Source organism: Micrasema longulum, unplaced genomic scaffold (assembly GCF_059751315.1).
Source record: "Micrasema longulum isolate JH-2025_06_02 unplaced genomic scaffold, ASM5975131v1 h1tg001527l, whole genome shotgun sequence".
Taxonomy (NCBI): Eukaryota; Metazoa; Arthropoda; class Insecta; order Trichoptera; family Brachycentridae; genus Micrasema; species Micrasema longulum.
Window position 1 is genome coordinate 422,617 of NW_028278710.1, and position 18,943 is coordinate 441,559.

The following is an 18,943-nucleotide window of genomic DNA, read 5'->3' on the forward strand; positions in this document are numbered from 1 at the left end:
AATAATCTTTATTCATTAATTTTAATATGAAATATTTCTGTATTATTTACTTTTTTTTATTTGTATATAAGATTTTAACTCTCGTGTCTTAATCAAAGTCATTATTAAAATTGATTAGGTTATTTGTGGATTTGGAGAAGTTGTTATTGAGGAGACACCTCGCGTGTTCTTTAGCACGAATACCAGAATGTCCTGATGTTGTTCTAACGTTAACGTAAGGACAAAATGATTAGAATGACAGTTGTCAGCAAAAGTGACGACATAACTTTGCAGTTTATTTTATTTATTTATATATACGCCCAATGGGCATTTTTATGGACACATTTATACATAGAGAATTGTTATTAAAAAAGTAGAAAGACTCAATGGTATATAGTAGACTTTATGGGAGTGGAAGCGGGAGAGAGGTGTTTATAATTGAATTTGATTCAGCGATCGTTTGAAAGAAGACAACTTGTTATCAAAGAAATCAAGACTGGTATGTTTGTTGGCAGACCTAAGAATTCTGGGCATAGGGGAATGAAAACCATAGTTAGTTCTATGGTTATCGGTATGAAAGAGTGAGTTTCGTCTGAGGTTTCTAGTTGGGATATTTAATTTCATCGAGCTCGGTAGTTCAGGCGCATCAAAGAGTGAGTTGAGAATTTTAATTAGGACTAGAAGGTCGGATTTATTTCGACGGTCGATTGTTATTAATATCACGTCATTAAATTTATATTTGCCTGTTATTTTCATAAATAATTATTTTTTTAATTAATGGCATATAATTTATTTTTTTTTGCCTGCAGAAAGTTGTACAAATACATTGTTTTTCATTCTATATTCTACATTACTTTTTATACTAAAGTCTGAGGAGGAATTGGGGCGCGTGCCGGGCGGTTAGAACAAAAAACATCAAAGTCCCATGGTTATTTTATAATACATACTTTAATTGTTTTTTTCTCAAATATTCTTATCAAAAGCCTATAAATCCAAAAAAACAGCAATAAATTGTGAAACAGTTTTACAACTTCAAACCACTCTCCTGAACAATTGACCAAATGTGACTTCCAGCATTTCAGCTTTAAGGTACAGATATTACAAATGAAGTATTCCATTAACTGCTCCGATAAATCCATGATGCATTCTTCAATTCATCTCTATTTATTATTATTGTTAATTTATTTTCTTTAAAAGAAAAAAGAAATCATTGCATTCTCACGATTTACCCAAATATTTAAATTTTGGGGCCATTTTCAATGAGTTGCGGATAACTCACTATTAGAAAGTGGGAATTAATTTGGGATAGAACGGAGTTTGAACCTCGGACCTCTGATCCTAGAGTCTCCCTTCATAGAATTATTTAATCCTATGTACATATATTAGTGATTTTACACCTATTTTTTGTGTATTATGTCTGAAAGAAAAGGTTATAAATACTGTATAGTACCCAGATGCACAATTAATATATCGTTCGCAATGTCAAAATCCTTTGTAAAACCCACGCGAAGATAATGGCTAAAACAAATAGTAAGAAAAAATGACGAACATTGTAGACGAAACTGAATCTTGACGTCACGATTAATCATGGCATGTTTTCGTGAAGGCGTATTTTTTGTCAATTTTATGTTTATTAATGAAAATGTTTTTCCAATTTTTATTATTTTCAATTTGAAAATGCAATGATTCCGTGTTTTTTTGTTTTTTTTTAAAAATATTTTTTTTATACGTATACCGTATTATCAGCACTATGATTTTTAAAGTTTTGTATTTCTGAAATAACTCCGCGTGGATGTCGGAGGTTCTTCTCTGTCAGTTCTCCTGATTGGTTCGTTTACGGTACGCACACCGGATATCCTTCACTGCTGTCATATCATGAACCAGTGACGTTGTTCAAAGTAGTGCATTTTTATTTAAATATTTTTTATGACTTTTTTGTACATTTTCAAGAAACTTTGCCTTACAATTTAATCCCCTAATTTGTACCGCGCGCAAGAAAACATTTTTGTATCTAATTTCCCGTAGGGCTGAATTTCCTCATTAATTTTTCTAAATCATTTCACATATTTTCAGCGGTATTCGTAGTAAGTGATATTTCCCTATTACCTATTACATGTAAACGCTTATCTGCCTCATATATTTTTGTATGCACAACATGTTTTCGTTCGACGGCACGCTGTAGATTGCTCACCTATTATTTTCTTTTTAATTTATGTACATAATATTTCGGTTATTTAAGTACACATGTTGAATCACTGACGTATAATAAATAGACGCGTTACTCTTATACTAGCCACATCTAAGATATGGCAAATATTGCGTTGCCCTCAACAATTTTAATAAAATACATCAATGTACGAAAAAGACATACGTATCACGGCATAATTATTACTTTATTTTGAATTTAAGCAAGCAACTTAAAGCTGATATGCTTCAATCTATTTTAACAAACGTTAGTTGTTGGCGCATTTTTCACTTTTCCCAAACAAATCTAGTCCATTCTTTTTATTTTTATTTAACTTTTTGTACATAATGTTATTTGTACATTGGCGGCCTTATGGCCAAATGGCAATTACTTCCAACCAACCAATAAAATAAAAGTTTTATTTTTATAATTCAAGTCACAGAACATATTCAATAGAAAAAAAATTTAAAAAGCTAAAGATATATAAAAATATAAACGTATTTGTTTACAAATTACCTTAAATCAAAACTATTACTCAATGGGAAAAAGGAAAAAAGAGGAAAAAGGAAGAAAAAGGAAAGGAGGAGAGATTAAGGAAGAGAAAGGAGACATTTCTTCAGACGTGATTTAAACAGAGATAATGTAGTAACATCTTTGATGGTGGATGGGAGATGATTCCACAGTCGAGCCGCATGGACACTATATGAGTTACACTATATGAGTTATTCTTGAACCCATCGAGACTGCACATTGACATCAGCTCTTGTGGCAGCTTATTCCGACTATTAACAACCCTATGGGTCAGGAAATGCTTCCGTGGATTTAGATTAAATCTCTTTTTCTCCAGCCTTAGACTGTGGCCTCGAAGATGAGCATCTTGTTTAAGCTCAAACATGGGATCCAAATTTGGGCAGCTATAGTGACTGTCGAGTATCTTGTATGTCTCTATCAGGTCACCCCTTTCTCGTCGCTCCTGCAGCGTTGTGATACCGAGAGTTTCCAGTCTCTCCACATATGGAAGCCGTAATTACTATGACAAGGTAACTTCAAAATCAGCTTTTGGGAGTTAACCACTAAAACACTTTTTTTTACACCACAACAGACCAGGAGGCTCCCAATTACAGTGAAGAATTACAGCACAAAACACCCAGGTTTGAGAAAAATCACATTCAATTTTTGTGTCCTCACTGGGAATTGAACCTGGAACCTTTCGTTTGAAAACTCAAAAAAACCTGATAATGAGTTAAGATCATAAAACGACTTCAACGAACATTATTCATATTTCTGCATTTAAAAAAATGCGACATTCGTGTGGGAATAGGACAAAACCGTTATATCAATCCCTTTGTTACTCAGAGAATTTAGGTCCCATGTCAGTATGGAAGCGACGCTATTAGTGTTGTGTTTATATTGCCGCGTGAAGGACGCAACACAGACAAACATATAGTGACCGAAAGCCGGTTGAGTCGATTTTATTCCGATACAAATTAAAACTTTACTTTATTTTTAAAAATATTAAAACAACCAATTTAGCTTTGTGATTGTTTGGTTCTGACTTACCGATAATCTTAGTGACTTGTTTAAGCTTATGTCATTTTGTGAATAAATAAAAACATATGTTTGGCGACCTGATCTGACCTAATAAAAATTAAGTCTTCTTATTTATTGAAGTGCATTTTTTTGTTTGTTTTTTTCAATCTAATAATGGACTCATTAAATAAATGTCTTCTTTAAACTTGTAATAATTTATTTTTTTCATAGATTCATAGCTGAATGCCTTCGGTATAATTTTTAAACCAAATTTGGTGCTTTGAAAAATACGAACGCCTTCGGTATAATTTTTAAATCAAAATTTGGGCTTCGAAAAATACAAAACAATCGACGAAAGAATACGAAGGTGTCACAATTTACATTCTTCTTTTGCTGTTTCCCAAAAAGTTGATTTTTTGAGTTCGTCATTTTCGTCCTAAAGGTGCGATATCACGATGACTTAAATGCTGATTTTAAAGTTACCTAGTTGTAGTAATTACCCCACAACACCGTCCTATTAATACACATAGACGCGCCCTGAGTCCTCAAAAATGATGACATTTAGCTGATGTCTAAACGCTCAGTGATGCCCAATGCGAATTAAGTCGTTCTAACCGCCAGCCACAAAGTAAAATGCCATTTATTACCCGCTTGTATCGTGTCTATTTAATTTTACGTCATTGTTTCGAATGTTTTTGTCAGCTTTTCAATGTAAAAATATTTAAGTTTGTAAGTGAAAATTATTGATGGAAGTTCATTGTAATTTATTATATAAATAAAACTGAATCACTGGATATTCCAAATTTGTGGATCAAAGTATCACTCGTCTTTTATTTATACAATAAATTACAATGTTTACGTTAAATTATTGAAATAAATACTATTTTTGTCCTTACAGATTCAATATATGTTTTTACATTATATAATTAAATAGTTATTACATGCCCATGATTATAAAATTAGAAATCTCATGAACATGATATTTCCTTTACCTAATTAAAAGATGTTGAAAATAAAAGTTTTCTTGACAATTATTCTATTCATTTGTTTATTTTTATTTGAAATTTGAATATGTGTTTTCTTTTTGTTGCCAGTTAAAATATTTTAAGATGTATGTAGGTAGGTCCTTGAATTACGTTAATTATTAACTTTTTAATTAATGTTCAGTGTGTTGAATTATTTTTAATTTATTCTTCAGGCATCTTTAGAAGTACGTCAGGCTGGCAGACGCGCTGTGTCTTCCCTGGGCAGTACAAACATGACGAAGGACAAAGTTGTTATTCTCCATTACAACGATGTTTACAATATAGAACAAGTGACGCGTAAGTTGATGAAATAAATCATGCGTTTAAAATGACACAGTTTTTCCAAATGCCGAACAATATAACTTAGCTAGAAGTTTGTTTATTTATATATCGTCGGTATTCATATAACTTTCCAAATGACATTTTAGAAAACAGGTCAAAAATGCAGTTATGTCATTTTTTCGAGCTTTATCGACTGATGAAATCCCCCGAATTTTCTGGGGTTTAGTTTCAAAATTAGCATACATAAAAATCCACTTTCAGTACTTTTTAAATATGTTTTCTAGTGAATACTATTGATTTACCAGTTTTTAAAAAAAATCTTATATTATAACAATTTAAAGGAACTAAAATGGTTTCATGAGTATGTATCATGTCCAAAATATGAACAAGGAAGACCAGAAAAGACTGGATTTTTCTCAGTATAGGCAATAATGCATCAAGGGGATTTTATCAGTATACCGACGAAATACGCCCAGTGGGAATTTTAAGGACGATATAAACAATTTTTTTAAATTTAACAATAAACTTTTTATTTTTATTTTCTTTATGAACTCCTCCATTAAGGGAGAAAGGGAACAAAATTAGACCAGGTGGGAATGAGAGACGGTTAAGGTGATTTATTTTATGTTTTGTACACCATTTTGTGAAAAGAACCTAAATTGTATTGTTATGGTATTTGTCACGTAAAAGTTTCGTAAAATTTCCATTGAAAATAAGCGTAATAATGACATTAAAAAAAAAATATGATAAAAGCGCCATCTATGAATAATTCGTTTCATATTTTTGTTAAGAATCACCTTAAATTTTAATTTGGTTCAGTGATCAATATATTGCCCAAAGTTACTGTTCCTGATAAACTTTCGTGTACCCACAAGACCACCAGACTCCAACACATGTTCCAGCGAGAGTAGAGAGTACTCCCCTAGTGAGCATCCACGGAACAGCTAATAATTATGCTGAGCTGTTGGACTTGCTTCCCATCACTCCTGCTGCTATCAAATTAGCTATCCGTTCCATTGAATGGTCATCCCTTCAATTCTCCTCTTTTTGATTTCTATTCATCTTTACTTACACTAAAACCCCTGTTTTACGTTTTTCAAGGGTGCAACAAAAAAAGTGTAGAACTGAGGAAAACTTTAAAGTGAGGAAGTGAAAAATGTATGGAAAAAAATAAATTTCATTAAATATATAATTATTGTACAAGACTATACTAAATTTACTGCAGAAAAATTGTAAGAACTGTCCTGATTGGGGATTATTCATATTTACCAATGATATACATCATTAAAAATATTTTGTATTTTTCAAATAAAACTGTAATGTGTTATTTTTTATTGAATTAAAAAAAAAAATACATGCATAAATAATTTAATTTAATAACCTTAAAAACACGAAAATGAAATTTTGAATTCGTGTAAAATGCATATAACGATTTTTTCCCTAAATATTGGGAAATTTTATTTATATGGTATCACCTTTTTTAGTATGGCACCACAAAATTTCAACTGTCATTTACATCGCGGACTGTTTCATACTTTTATGATAACTGTTTGAACTATCTCCTTTTCACATTATGTGTGTATAACATCAAATAATATTTATATTGCAATTTTTTTAAATTTCTGCATCGTAATTTATTGATGTAAAGACTTTATTCTTCCTAAAAATGCGTCAACTGCATGTCACTATTTAGTAAAACGTCAAAATTAGACACTTAAACAAAATGGTCAATTACACTGCACCTACTTTGAATTTAGTTTAAGACAATAATTTACACATTTTTTTATTTACCTCGATTTTATTCTCCATTTACGCGGCGGCGCGCGACTCGTCTTTTGACAGATTGAATGAGTTATAAAAAAAATTCAACGTAAAACCGGGGCTATGAAAAACGTTAATTGGGGGGAAAATTGAATGAGAATGTATGGAAAAAAAATGGGAAAACGTAAAAACTAGGAACGTAAAAACGAGGTTTCCTTTTTCTTTTCTTTTTTATAATTAACATATTAGTGGAATAATTCCGATTATGTTTTGTGTCGATTACTACACTACTTTATGTACTTCTTAACCAAATATTGTAAGAGCCCTTTGGGCGTTTATAAAAAAAGGAAGAAACTTGCTATCAAAGAAATCCAGACTGGGATGTTTATGTTAAAATGATATTTGTTTAGAAACCGAGCCAATCGGGGGAGCAACAAGATTCGCCACCGCTGTTAAGAGTTTCTCTCATCTAAACCCTCTGGTTCTATTCAGCGGAGATATTTTCTCACCTAGCTTATGTAAGTATTTTTTAAATGTTGAAATTTAAATTTTTTGGATCGGGTTGTGGTCCCGTGGCTAGTGTCTCGGACTCGCGGCTCAAAGGTCCGTGGTTCGAATCCCACTCTACCCCAACTTGATTCCCATTTCCTAATGGTGAGTTATTTACAACTCGTTGAAATGGCCCTCAAAATTAAATATTTAGGTAAATTATAAGAATGCAAATATTAAAAAAAATATATTTTAATTTGAATCAGCATTCACTTCGTAACACTTCATTATAAATTATTATGAAAATAAAACTTTGTTATTAGTGTTACACAATTTTATTCATTTACAAGAACACTGCTATAGTTTCGGGAGAGCACTCCTCCCATCGACGGGTGATATAAAACTTATATAGTAAACACAGAATATTGTTCACAATGTCATAGAATTTAAACAAAAAATAAACAAATTAATCAGTGAAACTTAGACCAGGGGGTTTTCACAATAATTAGTCTAAGTTTTAATGTGGGAAGACATCGCTCTGCTAAGCGAATGTTAACAGACGTGGGTCTAAGAGGGTGAGTGTGGTGAGGGGGGTCGCAAAGGGAACATCGTCAATAAAGGCGAGGGGTGGTTAAATGTGTGACTATTAATATGGTTGTTCTCAGAATTTAAATTTTTTCAAATTTCCATTATTTCTAGATTATTCATATTACTGCCTTTGTTATTTACTTGGTGCAGGAGTTTTAGGGTGTGATTATGAAATGAGTGGTTACTATCTATTATATGATTATTTAAGTTTCACTGATTAATTTGTTTATTTTTTGTTTAAATTCTATGACGTGAACAATATTCTGTGTTTACTATATTAGTTTTATATCACCCGTCGATGGGAGGAGTGCTCTCCCGAAACTATAGTAGTGTTCTTGTAAAATAATAAAATTGTGTAACACTAATAACAAAGTATTATTTTCATAATATTTTTTTTTATGCTAAAAAAAAATAAATAAATAAACAAAACGCTCTCGTGGCTGTGCTACCTCCTATATTTACATACAAAATACACGATAGTTATTTGTGATTGAGCTACAGGTTCATATTATTAACAATGTATTTTTTAAAATTTGGTACCTACGAATTTTATTGATGAATTTTTGAACTAATTGGAATGTGTATGTTTTTAGTAAGTACTTATACTAAAGGAGAACAGATGGTACCCGTTTTGAACGAGGTCGGGACTCACTGTGCGGTTTTTGGAAATCACGACTTTGGTAAAAATTTGCTTTTTTTTCAAATGTAAATTTTAGTTCACGAAGAATATGGCAGGCGATTGAGACCTATTTTAATTTGGTTTTGAATTTTTAGACCACGGCCTCGAAGTGCTTTCCAAATGGGTGTCTCAAAGCAAGTTCCCGTGGCTGATGTCCAACGTCATCGACAACGAGACGGGCCGGCCTCTGGGGGACGGGAAGATCACGCACGTTGTGGATTGGTGCGGGAGGAAAATCGGCCTCCTCGGGCTAGTTGAGCAGGTAAACTGCCCACTATTGCAGCAGTGAAACTGTAAATAAGTTACAGTAAAACCCCCTTTTTACGTTTTTCAAGGGAGCAAGAAAAGCGAGTGAGTGAAAAATGTATAGAAAAAATATGTATTTCATAAAAATAAAATTGATTTGTTACACTATAGTGTACATATACTTCTAGGAAAATTGTAAAAACGGTGATAAGTGGAAATTGACAATATTTTTGTTACCTATTTTCAATGATTTCACCAAAAATATTTTTATATTTTGTATTTTTTCAAACAATATTATTTAATCTGTTTTTTATTTGATTTGAAAACAGCGTGTTAAAATTATTTTATGTGTAAATAAAAAAAAAACGAAAATAGAATTTTGAACTTGCATAAAATAACATACACTAATTTTTCCCCTAAGCGTTGGGAAATTTTATTTATACGGTATCACTTTTTTTCTATGGCATCACTAAAAACAACAAAAACAAATGTCGCTGCAAAATTGTTTCCATTTTTAATTAATCAATTAATTCCTGGACAATTATTAATTTTAAAAGAAATCAATCTTAATGACATTATAATAATATATTATAATTTTCAAAATGCTAAGTGCTATAAGTGATGTCCCGTCTCTGTTGCTATCAATTTCTTTTCACGTTCCGTGTCACCAGAAGTCAGCATCTGAATTTATTAAATCTTCTAAAATTAACTTTTGTTTTTATGCCCCGATGTCCAGAATGTGTAGATTAGTCGATTCGTCGCACAACTTGGAATTCTTTGGGATAGATCTTCCGGCTTTTTGTAAATCTCCTCACCACTAAAACAGTGTGGGATGAAGATGGATTGGCACGGTTTAGCTGGAAGTCTTATACAATTATTTTATTGCCATTGTTTGTCTTAACTACATATTAACATATTACAACAAAGATGAAGAACATTGAAGAGAAGGTAATATAGAAGTCAAGGCATCTACAGGGCTTATGACCTGTCAATGGCTGGTTTAAGTGGTCACTTTACACACTGTGTAACATTCACCATTCTGCCCATATTTGAACATCTATATTCCTTCAATGCTTTCATCTGTTGATGTTTGTGAAGTAAAAGAGCTGAAGCCTTTATTTATGCGGGTGCGATACGTGTATTTGAATTATTTCACCTACATACTAGGCAACGCCTGAAAATGTTATTTTTTTCAATTCCTATACATCTTCATGGACCAGGTGGATTTATCAACAATATTTGAGTTTGTCCAAATTTTAGTAGACATGGACTGGTCTGATTTCTATTGTAATATGTCAATATTAATAGCTCCCCAGGGAATTGAATCCAGTCCTTGTCTGCAAAAATTTGGACAAACTCAAAATATTGTTGGTTAATAATATTAGGTGTGCAACAAAAAAATGAATTTAACTACATTTAATTTTATTTATAAAATCAACAAATGGAAGAAATATGGATGTTCAAACATAGGCAAAATGGTGAATGTTACACAGTGTTTAGTGGCCACTTAAACCAGCCAATGACAGGTCATAAGCCCTGTGGATACCTAGACTTCCATATTCCCTTTTCTAAGGTATTCTCCATCCCTGTTGTAATTTGTTGAACTTATGGGTACACCTAATAATTATTGCCGTTTGAGTTGAGTTACACAGAACCTCAGAAAAAATAGGCATTGATGAAATTTTTTTGTAGATTACCAGTAAAAAAAAATCACCGGCCGCCACTGTTATACTTTAATTGCCTATTATTATTGAGTCCTTAATAAATAGTTAAAAATGAATAATTTTGTTAAATGACTAGGAATGGCTGGATACATTAGCGACTATAAACCCCGAGGAGGTGACTTTCCTCGACTTCGTCCAGGCGGGGACTAAACTAGGTGCTCAATTGAAACAGGAGGTAAGATACACATAAATACCTATTTTCCTCGGAGTAATTACACGCTACTGTTTACAGAGCCGCACATACACACAAAAATTGATCTAGTTGTTATGTAATGCATGAATCTAAGCATTTTATTTATTTATTTATGACAAAATACGAGGTTTTTAAACTTAACATATTACATATTTTATTTGTACGAAACATTCCCAATCAGCAAAAGTGCTGGTATGAGGGAATATTTCAAGTAATGATGTTGCGCCTTGAATCCGCAGCCTATATTATGCAGGTGATGTGCAGTTCTGTATGTAGGCAGTAGGCACATAATAAATGTACTCGTACACTGTATGGTCAACTATAGTTGTATTATTTATTGTAATGTGCAACTGTGTGACCAATATTCATTTACATTTCTAGTAATATTATAAGTTTTGTATGATTAGTTATTTTATGTTATGTATAATTTTTATGTGACAACATTTACAATAACAATATTATGTGGAAGCCTCTAATTGGACTTTATGATATGTATTTATGGTATAATTGATTCTTATAAATGTATAAATGTCTGTTGGCTTTCCAATGAAATAAAATAAAAATAAAATAAAATAATAACACAATAGTTTAAATAAAAAATCGATAAAATAACATCACATATCACTCGTCACACGGGCTGTAAGAACTGATTTATTTAGGTGTTTTTTAAGTACGTACACCGCAAGACAAAAAAAATTACGAGTTTACCTGCTACCGCGCCCCTTGACTTTACTGAACCCTTTTTCTAAGAAATCCTTTATCGATACCTCTTTCTTTTGTTTAATAAATTAAGGACACTATGTGTCACCTTTCTACAATATTTACATTTTAAAATGTCTCAACAGTCTTGTTTTACCCGCGTTTGAGTGAACATAACACAACAATCATGGAAAGTGCAAAGCAAATGTCGATTGCGATAAAATCCAAAATAATCACATTGTCGCAAGAAAACATATCTAATTGTGAAATATCTCGTCGAGTTGGGTATTCAGAAGGTGCAGTGAGGTTTTTATTTAAAAAAATCCAAGAAACTGGATCCATAGAACGGAAAAAAGGAAGCGGACGGGGGCGCGTGACATCTGCCCGAGATGATCGCTTAATAAAAAAAATTGTTATGCGCGATCGATTTTTAACGGCACCTGAAATACACGCAGAGGTGCAGTCTACCAGCACATCAACATTTTCAGTAAAAACAGTGTCCAGGCGGCTGTTGGAGCATGGTTTCCAAGCACGGAGTCCCGCAAAGAAACCATTACTCACGGACAAAATGAAGAAGGCTAGACTGGATTGGGCGAAAGAGCACCAGAATTGGACCTTGGAGGATTGGCAAAATGTTGTTTTCTCTGATGAATCAAAATTCAACCTTTTTGGTCCAGACGGCAGAAAGATAGTTCGACGAAAACGTGGGGAAAGATATCATCCGTCGTGCGTCACTCGAACCGTTAAACATTCACCCTACGTGATGATTTGGGGGTGCATGACAGCATACGGTTTAGGACCTCTAAATTTTGTACAGGGTACGATGAATGCCATTCAGTACAAAAAGTGTTAAAAAAACATATTATTCCAACAATCGAGGACATTACGCAGTATACCGCGGACCCAATTTTTCAGGACGATTCTGCGCCGTGCCATAGAGCCCGCACTGTGAGTACAAATATATATATTTTTAAATGCATTTTGTGACCACATGATAAATAATTTATTGTTTTTTTATAGATCAATGAATTCAAGGAGAAAATTGGCTTAAAATCGTTGACGTGGCCCGGGAATAGCCCTGATTTGAACCCGATAGAAAATTTATGGGCGATTATGAAAAAAAAAGTCGGGAAAAAAAAATCAAAAAACATTGAGGAATTAAAAAAAAACTTAATTCAAGTTTGGGAAGAAGAAATAACATCAGAAATTTTAGATTCGCTTTACGCTTCTCTAAATAATAGAATTTTACATGTTATAAAAAATAAAGGTGAATTCACTAAGTACTAAATATTTTTAAATGTTATAAATATGTTTAAATGTAAAATACTTTAATTTAAAATAAAGCGATAAGAACCTACTTCTTAAATATGAATTAAAAAATAACATGTCTTTTATTATTCCATCACAAACACTCGACCATAAATGAACCGTTATGGGTCTCTAAGGTTCGGGTAATCTGATACCTGATATATAATGGCAATTTCTAAGTACAATTCATGAGTAAGATTTTTTATTTTAACCTTGAAATAACGAGTAGTCATCACATATGTCAAACAATATAAAAAAAACTAATTAAATATCAAGAATAATTCATTATATGTCAATTTTAGTTTTTTTTGAGAACTCGTAAATTTATTTGTCTTGCGGTGTATATGTTTTGTATATTTTTTAGATCATTAGAAAGTGAATTGTAAAAATTGATTGCTGTATACAAAAAACTGTTTCTTTTTCTGTTGGTCCTAGGTTGTTCGCAAGTTAAATTATTTTATGCTCTTGTATTCATTTTATGTATGTTGTAGTTAAAATTAAATTTAACATTTATCTTTATTTTATTCTTTTCATCTTAAATATCATTTTTATTTTTTCTGCATAGATCAATTCCTCTAGATTGAGCATTTTTGTCATTCTATATAAATCTGTAACATTTATTTATTAATGGACATTGTTCATTTATACAATTTATAGGATTTTAATATTACAATATAAGAATAGTTAAAAAAAAATAATTTTAAAAAAAGAAGCATTGACAAACACAAGGGACATCGAGACAAGATCTGGACTATTTAATCAGTGTAAACTTAAACCAAAAAAGTCCAGATCTTGTCTCGAGTTAATAATACGACACAGACTATAAAATATTGTGAAGAAGTGATAGAATGTGAATTTAGTATGCCGAACATATATCTTCTTTCTTCTTCTTCTTCAGCCTTATTCTCTCCACTGCTGGGTGGCGGATGGCGGCCTCTTCCAAATATCTCCTTTCCTTCCTGTCACCCGCTTTCATCATCCACCTTTTACCGGCAATAGAGGCAATGTCGTCGACCCATCCTTTCTGTGGCCTTCCAACACTTCTTTTGTTTGCCCATGGTCTCCACTTTATTATTCTGGGTGTCCACCTGCCATCATTTTGTCTCGCTAAGTGTCCTGCCCACTGCCAATTCAATGCCGAACATATATATGAAATCAATATTAGTTACGTTTTTAACGTAACTAATAATAATAATTTTAACGTTTTTGTAGACTAGAAATATTTAACATTGACTCTATATCAGTATGTAAGTAGTTACCCCTCTCTAGTCCAAGCATCCACGCTACTTTTTAAAGCAAGCAATGTTGGACTGATTCAATGTGATTTATGCGATTCACATAGAATGGAGACCAGACCACTATTCTAGGAGGCATATTCTAGAAGAGGGCGAACAGTTTAGCAATAAAGAGTTTTGATTGTACGGACATTAGTAAAATCAGAGGATATTCTGTTAATGAAGCCAAGTAATTTCAGTGATTTATTTACTATATTATCAGACAGGCGCCGTGGCGTAGTTGGTTAGACGGCCAACTGTGAAACTGGCGTCGCGGGTTCGATTCCCGCCAGTTGCAAGAAAAAAATCCAAGAAAGATTGTTTCCTCAATTGGTCTGGGTGTTGTGGTGTATTTTTCATTACCTCCTTCCATATCCCCTCTATCCCACCTGCTGACAAGCCTCAAAATAGAGGCTTAGCGGGTTATTCCTTTAAAAAAAAATCTATAGTCCAAAACAATTCCTAAATCTCTGATAGACTTAACTACATCAAATTTGGAGTTTTCTATTGGGTACTTGAAGGAAAACCTTATTATATATTTCTTTTTGCCAAGGGTTTTTTTTGTTTGAAAACTCCGTCTGGTGTTTTCCATACAACAAAGTCATAGAATTAAGAATAGTCCAGAAGGAGCGTAGAATCATATTTGAATACATCCGACTGTGTCCAATAATTCCCTCACTTAGACAAACTTTCGGCGTGCGCATACTTGAAGTCACCGAGTAATATTGCCAGATCGCGAAGAATATAACCATAACCCAAATGCAAGGTAAAAAAAAAACAATTTGTTAATTTTTCTATGTGCACTCGGAACATTGATTGACACAACAGAGTAGATAAGTAAAGGGTCATTTAATAAGAGTAATTGAATTAATGGACTTTGAACTTAAAATATAAAACAAATCTTATTTTACGGATATTTTTATATCATGTTAAATAATATTTTATGTTTTAAAGATAATGTCGGCCAAATGTCCACAATGGCGTTGTTTAATCCGAGGCTCAATTTTCATTATTCCTCTTATTATATTAGCAAAGTAGGGTAAACATTTTTACTACTCTGGCAACACTAACGAAATTTCCTTTTTGTTTCTTCAACAATCTAAAAGATGGAAAAATAATTCAATTTTTAAGTAATGCATTTGTGACAAACACATTCATTTGATATTTACACATGAATGATTGCATCCTGTTTCTTTAAGATCCTAGCAGTATTTCTACACTTTAAAAGGACACAACACGGCATGGTTAAATTTGAATCAGGAGTTGCATACTGAGCGACGTCTACAAAGAAACAAATGGGTCAAAACGTAAACCTACTAATTTATGAGTAGTTGAGTCGCCTTCTGTTTGATGTGCGTATGCGATCTCTGGACTATTCTTAATTCTATGATCTATTTCTATTTCAAGGACGTGGTCTTCCCATTCCTAGTAAACGTACTTGCCAGATATACAAATTCTTCTACCTGATTCCGAATATCTCCATTTACAATTATCTCACATTCGGTCGTCCTTTCACGCCTTTCTTGTTGAAAGTAAATAAATAAATGTTGATTCTAGGGCTGTGACTATGTGATAGCGCTGACGCATATGAGAATTCCCAACGACATGAAGCTGGCCGAACAGTGCAATGAGATTGATCTTATTCTGGGTGGCCATGATCACGTCTATGAAACTATTCTGGTAAGTCTAAATCTTTGTCATTTATCTAAATTACCCGTAGAATCTCTTAAGAAAAATAGCACAATATTTGCCTGATTTGAAATGCTCTTATTTCATATAAAGTTTATATTTGAAGCACTAACTTTGTAGTTATTCATTATAATAAAATAAATAAAACAACTTTGTTTTTAAACACTAATTTTTAAAAAAAATTTTTTTCACCGACCGGTTTCAAAGCAAACAAGCTTCTTCGTCAAAGTTTACGTAATTTATTTATTTATTGTGGATAACTTATATAGCGCCATTTTCGTAATAAAATACCTCAAGGGCGCTTTACATGGTGATTCTACTGTTAAGTTAATTTAATTGAAGCTTTAAATTTGTAATTTGATTAAAATAATTTATTTTGTTATCACGTGCTACGGATTTATTCAAATGATTTAGAGAACAAGTGGGTTTTAAGTTTTTTCCGAAACATCACTTCACTTTCACAGCCTCGCACCTCTGCTGGGAGAGCATTCCATGCCATAGGGCCTGCGACCGCAAATGCGCGCTCACCAAATTTAGTGCGCTGTTTGCGTAGAGGTATAATAACTTTTCCTCTCGCCGTAGACGTAGCTGATCTAAGCGTGAGACGCCTGTCAGCTAGTTCATCTGGAATGCATAGTTCCCTTAGATATTCCGGAGCCCAGTTGTGCAGTGACTTATACATAAGCCAACAGAGTTTGTATTCGACCCTCTGTGGAAAACGTAGCCAGTGTAGTTCCCGAAGTAGTGGAGTGATATGACTGAACTTAGAGATTCCGAAAATAAGTCTCGCTGCGGCATTCAATACAGATTGTAGGCGAGTCATTTTGTTCATTGGTAGACCTGCATAGATACCATTACAATAATCGACTCTAGACACTACAAACGCATTTATTAATTGACGGGCGGCATCAACTGGCAAATTTTTGCGTATGCATTTAATTTGTCTCAGCTGGTAGAAGCATGAACTTATCGTTCTACTAATTTGAGCGTCAAGAGATAGGTCAGAATTGAGTAAAACTCCCAGTAGTTTAACGGTGGGTAAAACGGCACTCCCTACATTGGGTAGAGCCGTATCCTGGATCAAATTCTGTCGTCTGGCTGAAGCCACCCACAGTTGTTCAGTTTTTGATGGGTTTAATGTTAGTCTGTTTTCAGCCATCCAGTTTCCTATTTTCTTGATGCATCCATCAATTAAATTGACAAGCACTAACTAATGAATTAAATCCTATTTTATTTTTATCATGTTCACTAAATACTACACATGGACCCAATAAATCAAGTCTTTTTTTTTCCTTACAAGGGTGGTAATTTGATATCTATATTTTCGAAGCTAGACAGGAGAGGACCAAAATAAATATTGTTTATTTGGTTATTAATTATTTTTTTCTTATTATGAATCGCTATTTTAATTTCTAAGATTTCTAAGTTGTCTAATTGTAATATTTTATTTTCAACATGAAGTACTTTTAATCCAGTGTCTTTATTGAAGTTATGATTATTTTCTATCAGATGATTTGCGAATTCAGAAAAATTATTATAATGCACCTTAAGTGTTCTTTTACTCTAATATTAAAGTTTCTTTTAGTTTTTCCAATGTAGATTGAATCGCAATCATTACAATTTAATTGGTATATCCCAGATTTATTATATTTATGTACTTTGTCTTTGTGATTTTTTAACTAAAGCTCTTATTTAATTTTTAAAAACAAAAATTTAAGTTTTTTCTTTAATAACTTTCCTGTTCAATATATTATCTTCAAATCTTTACATCGAAGTTTACTTAAATAGTTTGTCCTTATACGAACACCAATGTATTGGGTTCGCGCGGTGGGGTTTTTGATTAGGGAAGCAATTAACACACTTCGGGCGGGAAAGGTATTTCTACCCTTTCAGTGGATTGATGCTTAACGGCGGGAAGGGTAGGAATCGTGGTGAAGTGGTCAAGACGCTTGACTCACGCACGGAAGGTTCCGGGTTTGATTCCCGGTGAGAACACAAAAATTAAAAATGTGATTTTTCTCAAGCCTGGGTGCTCTGTGATGTAATTCACCACTGTAATTGGGCCTCCTGGCCTGTTGTGGTGCAAAAAAAAATGTAAAAATAAATTTTGCGCCAGCATCATTTCAGAGGCAAAAAAGAAGGAATTATCCCATGTTTTTATATGAATATTATATGCCAATCTCTTTGTTAAGGTCTTAACTATGCGTACATAATTATCAAATAGCAATGCAAATCTTATTTTTTTTATAGAAAATATAAAATAAAATACAAAATATCTAATGATTTAAAGTAGAAATCGAGATTTTCTTAAAAAATTGAACCATAATGATGTTGAATTACAAATAATATTTGCATATTTCAACAAAGATGAAGAACATTTTAGAGAAGGTAATATAGAAGTCTAGGCATCTACAGGGCTTATGACATGTCATTGGCTGGTTTAAGTGGCCACTTTACACACTGTGTAACATTCACCATTCTGCCCATATTTGAACATCTATATTCCTTCAATTCTTCCATCTGTTGATGTTTGTGAAGTTAAACAGCTGAAACCTTTATTTATGCGGGTGAGATTCATCTAATTGAATTATTTCACCTGCACTATGGGCAGAATGGCGAACCATCCATTGACAGGCCATAAGCCCTGTAGATGCCTAGACTTCTATATTACCTTCTCTTAAATGTTCTTCATCTCTGTTTTAATATGTTAATTAATTTAAATCCTATCATTAAAATAATAACACTCGATGTTTATTTTTGTCATTTTTTTGTTCCCAGCTCAACGGTAAATATATAATCAAGAGCGGCAGCGACTTTCGCCAGTTTTCCAAGATCACTCTCAACTTCAGCAAGGGTAAAGTGGACCTGGATATAGAGGAGATACAAGTCACCTCTTCCTTCCCGGAGGATCCCGTCCTTAAAGAGAAACTGAGCTGCTACTCCGGTTTGTACTTTATCAGAATGTTTTATGCTACTCGAGTTGAATCACTATTGCCGGGCAATACATAACAATAAGAATGGTTTATTATTAACATTTTCCAATATGGAAATACAGTACGAATATGCAGCAATGAATGCACCCATTAATCGTGCCCTGACCTTGTACAATCAAATAGATACTTTCCACATCGACATTTTACTAGACTCTGCAACATCGTTTAAAAATAAGATTGTAAAAAAATTACAATTTTAAACTGTAATTATTCTATTATTATTTATTTATTTATTTATTTGATAACGGACATTGTCCATGTATACAATTTATAAGGTTTAAATATTACAATAGTAGTTT

The 18,943-nt window shown here is 32.8% G+C and overlaps 1 protein-coding gene across 5 annotated transcripts in view; it reads left to right on the top strand.

Annotated features, from left to right (window-relative positions):
• The window catches only part of LOC148275033 (uncharacterized), a 60,911-nt gene that overhangs the window by 24,397 nt on the left and 17,571 nt on the right, over window positions 1-18,943 (top strand). For all 5 annotated transcript variants that reach the window (XM_088236257.1, XM_088236256.1, XM_088236258.1 and 2 more), the window contains 7 exons: window positions 4,893-5,016; window positions 7,173-7,280; window positions 8,433-8,519; window positions 8,614-8,780; window positions 10,565-10,663; window positions 15,520-15,642; window positions 18,430-18,595. In XM_088236257.1, coding sequence (XP_088092383.1) covers window positions 4,953-5,016; window positions 7,173-7,280; window positions 8,433-8,519; window positions 8,614-8,780; window positions 10,565-10,663; window positions 15,520-15,642; window positions 18,430-18,595 — 814 coding nt within the window. In that variant the 5' untranslated portion in view covers window positions 4,893-4,952. The remainder of the gene's footprint in view (window positions 1-4,892; window positions 5,017-7,172; window positions 7,281-8,432; window positions 8,520-8,613; window positions 8,781-10,564; window positions 10,664-15,519; window positions 15,643-18,429; window positions 18,596-18,943) is intronic.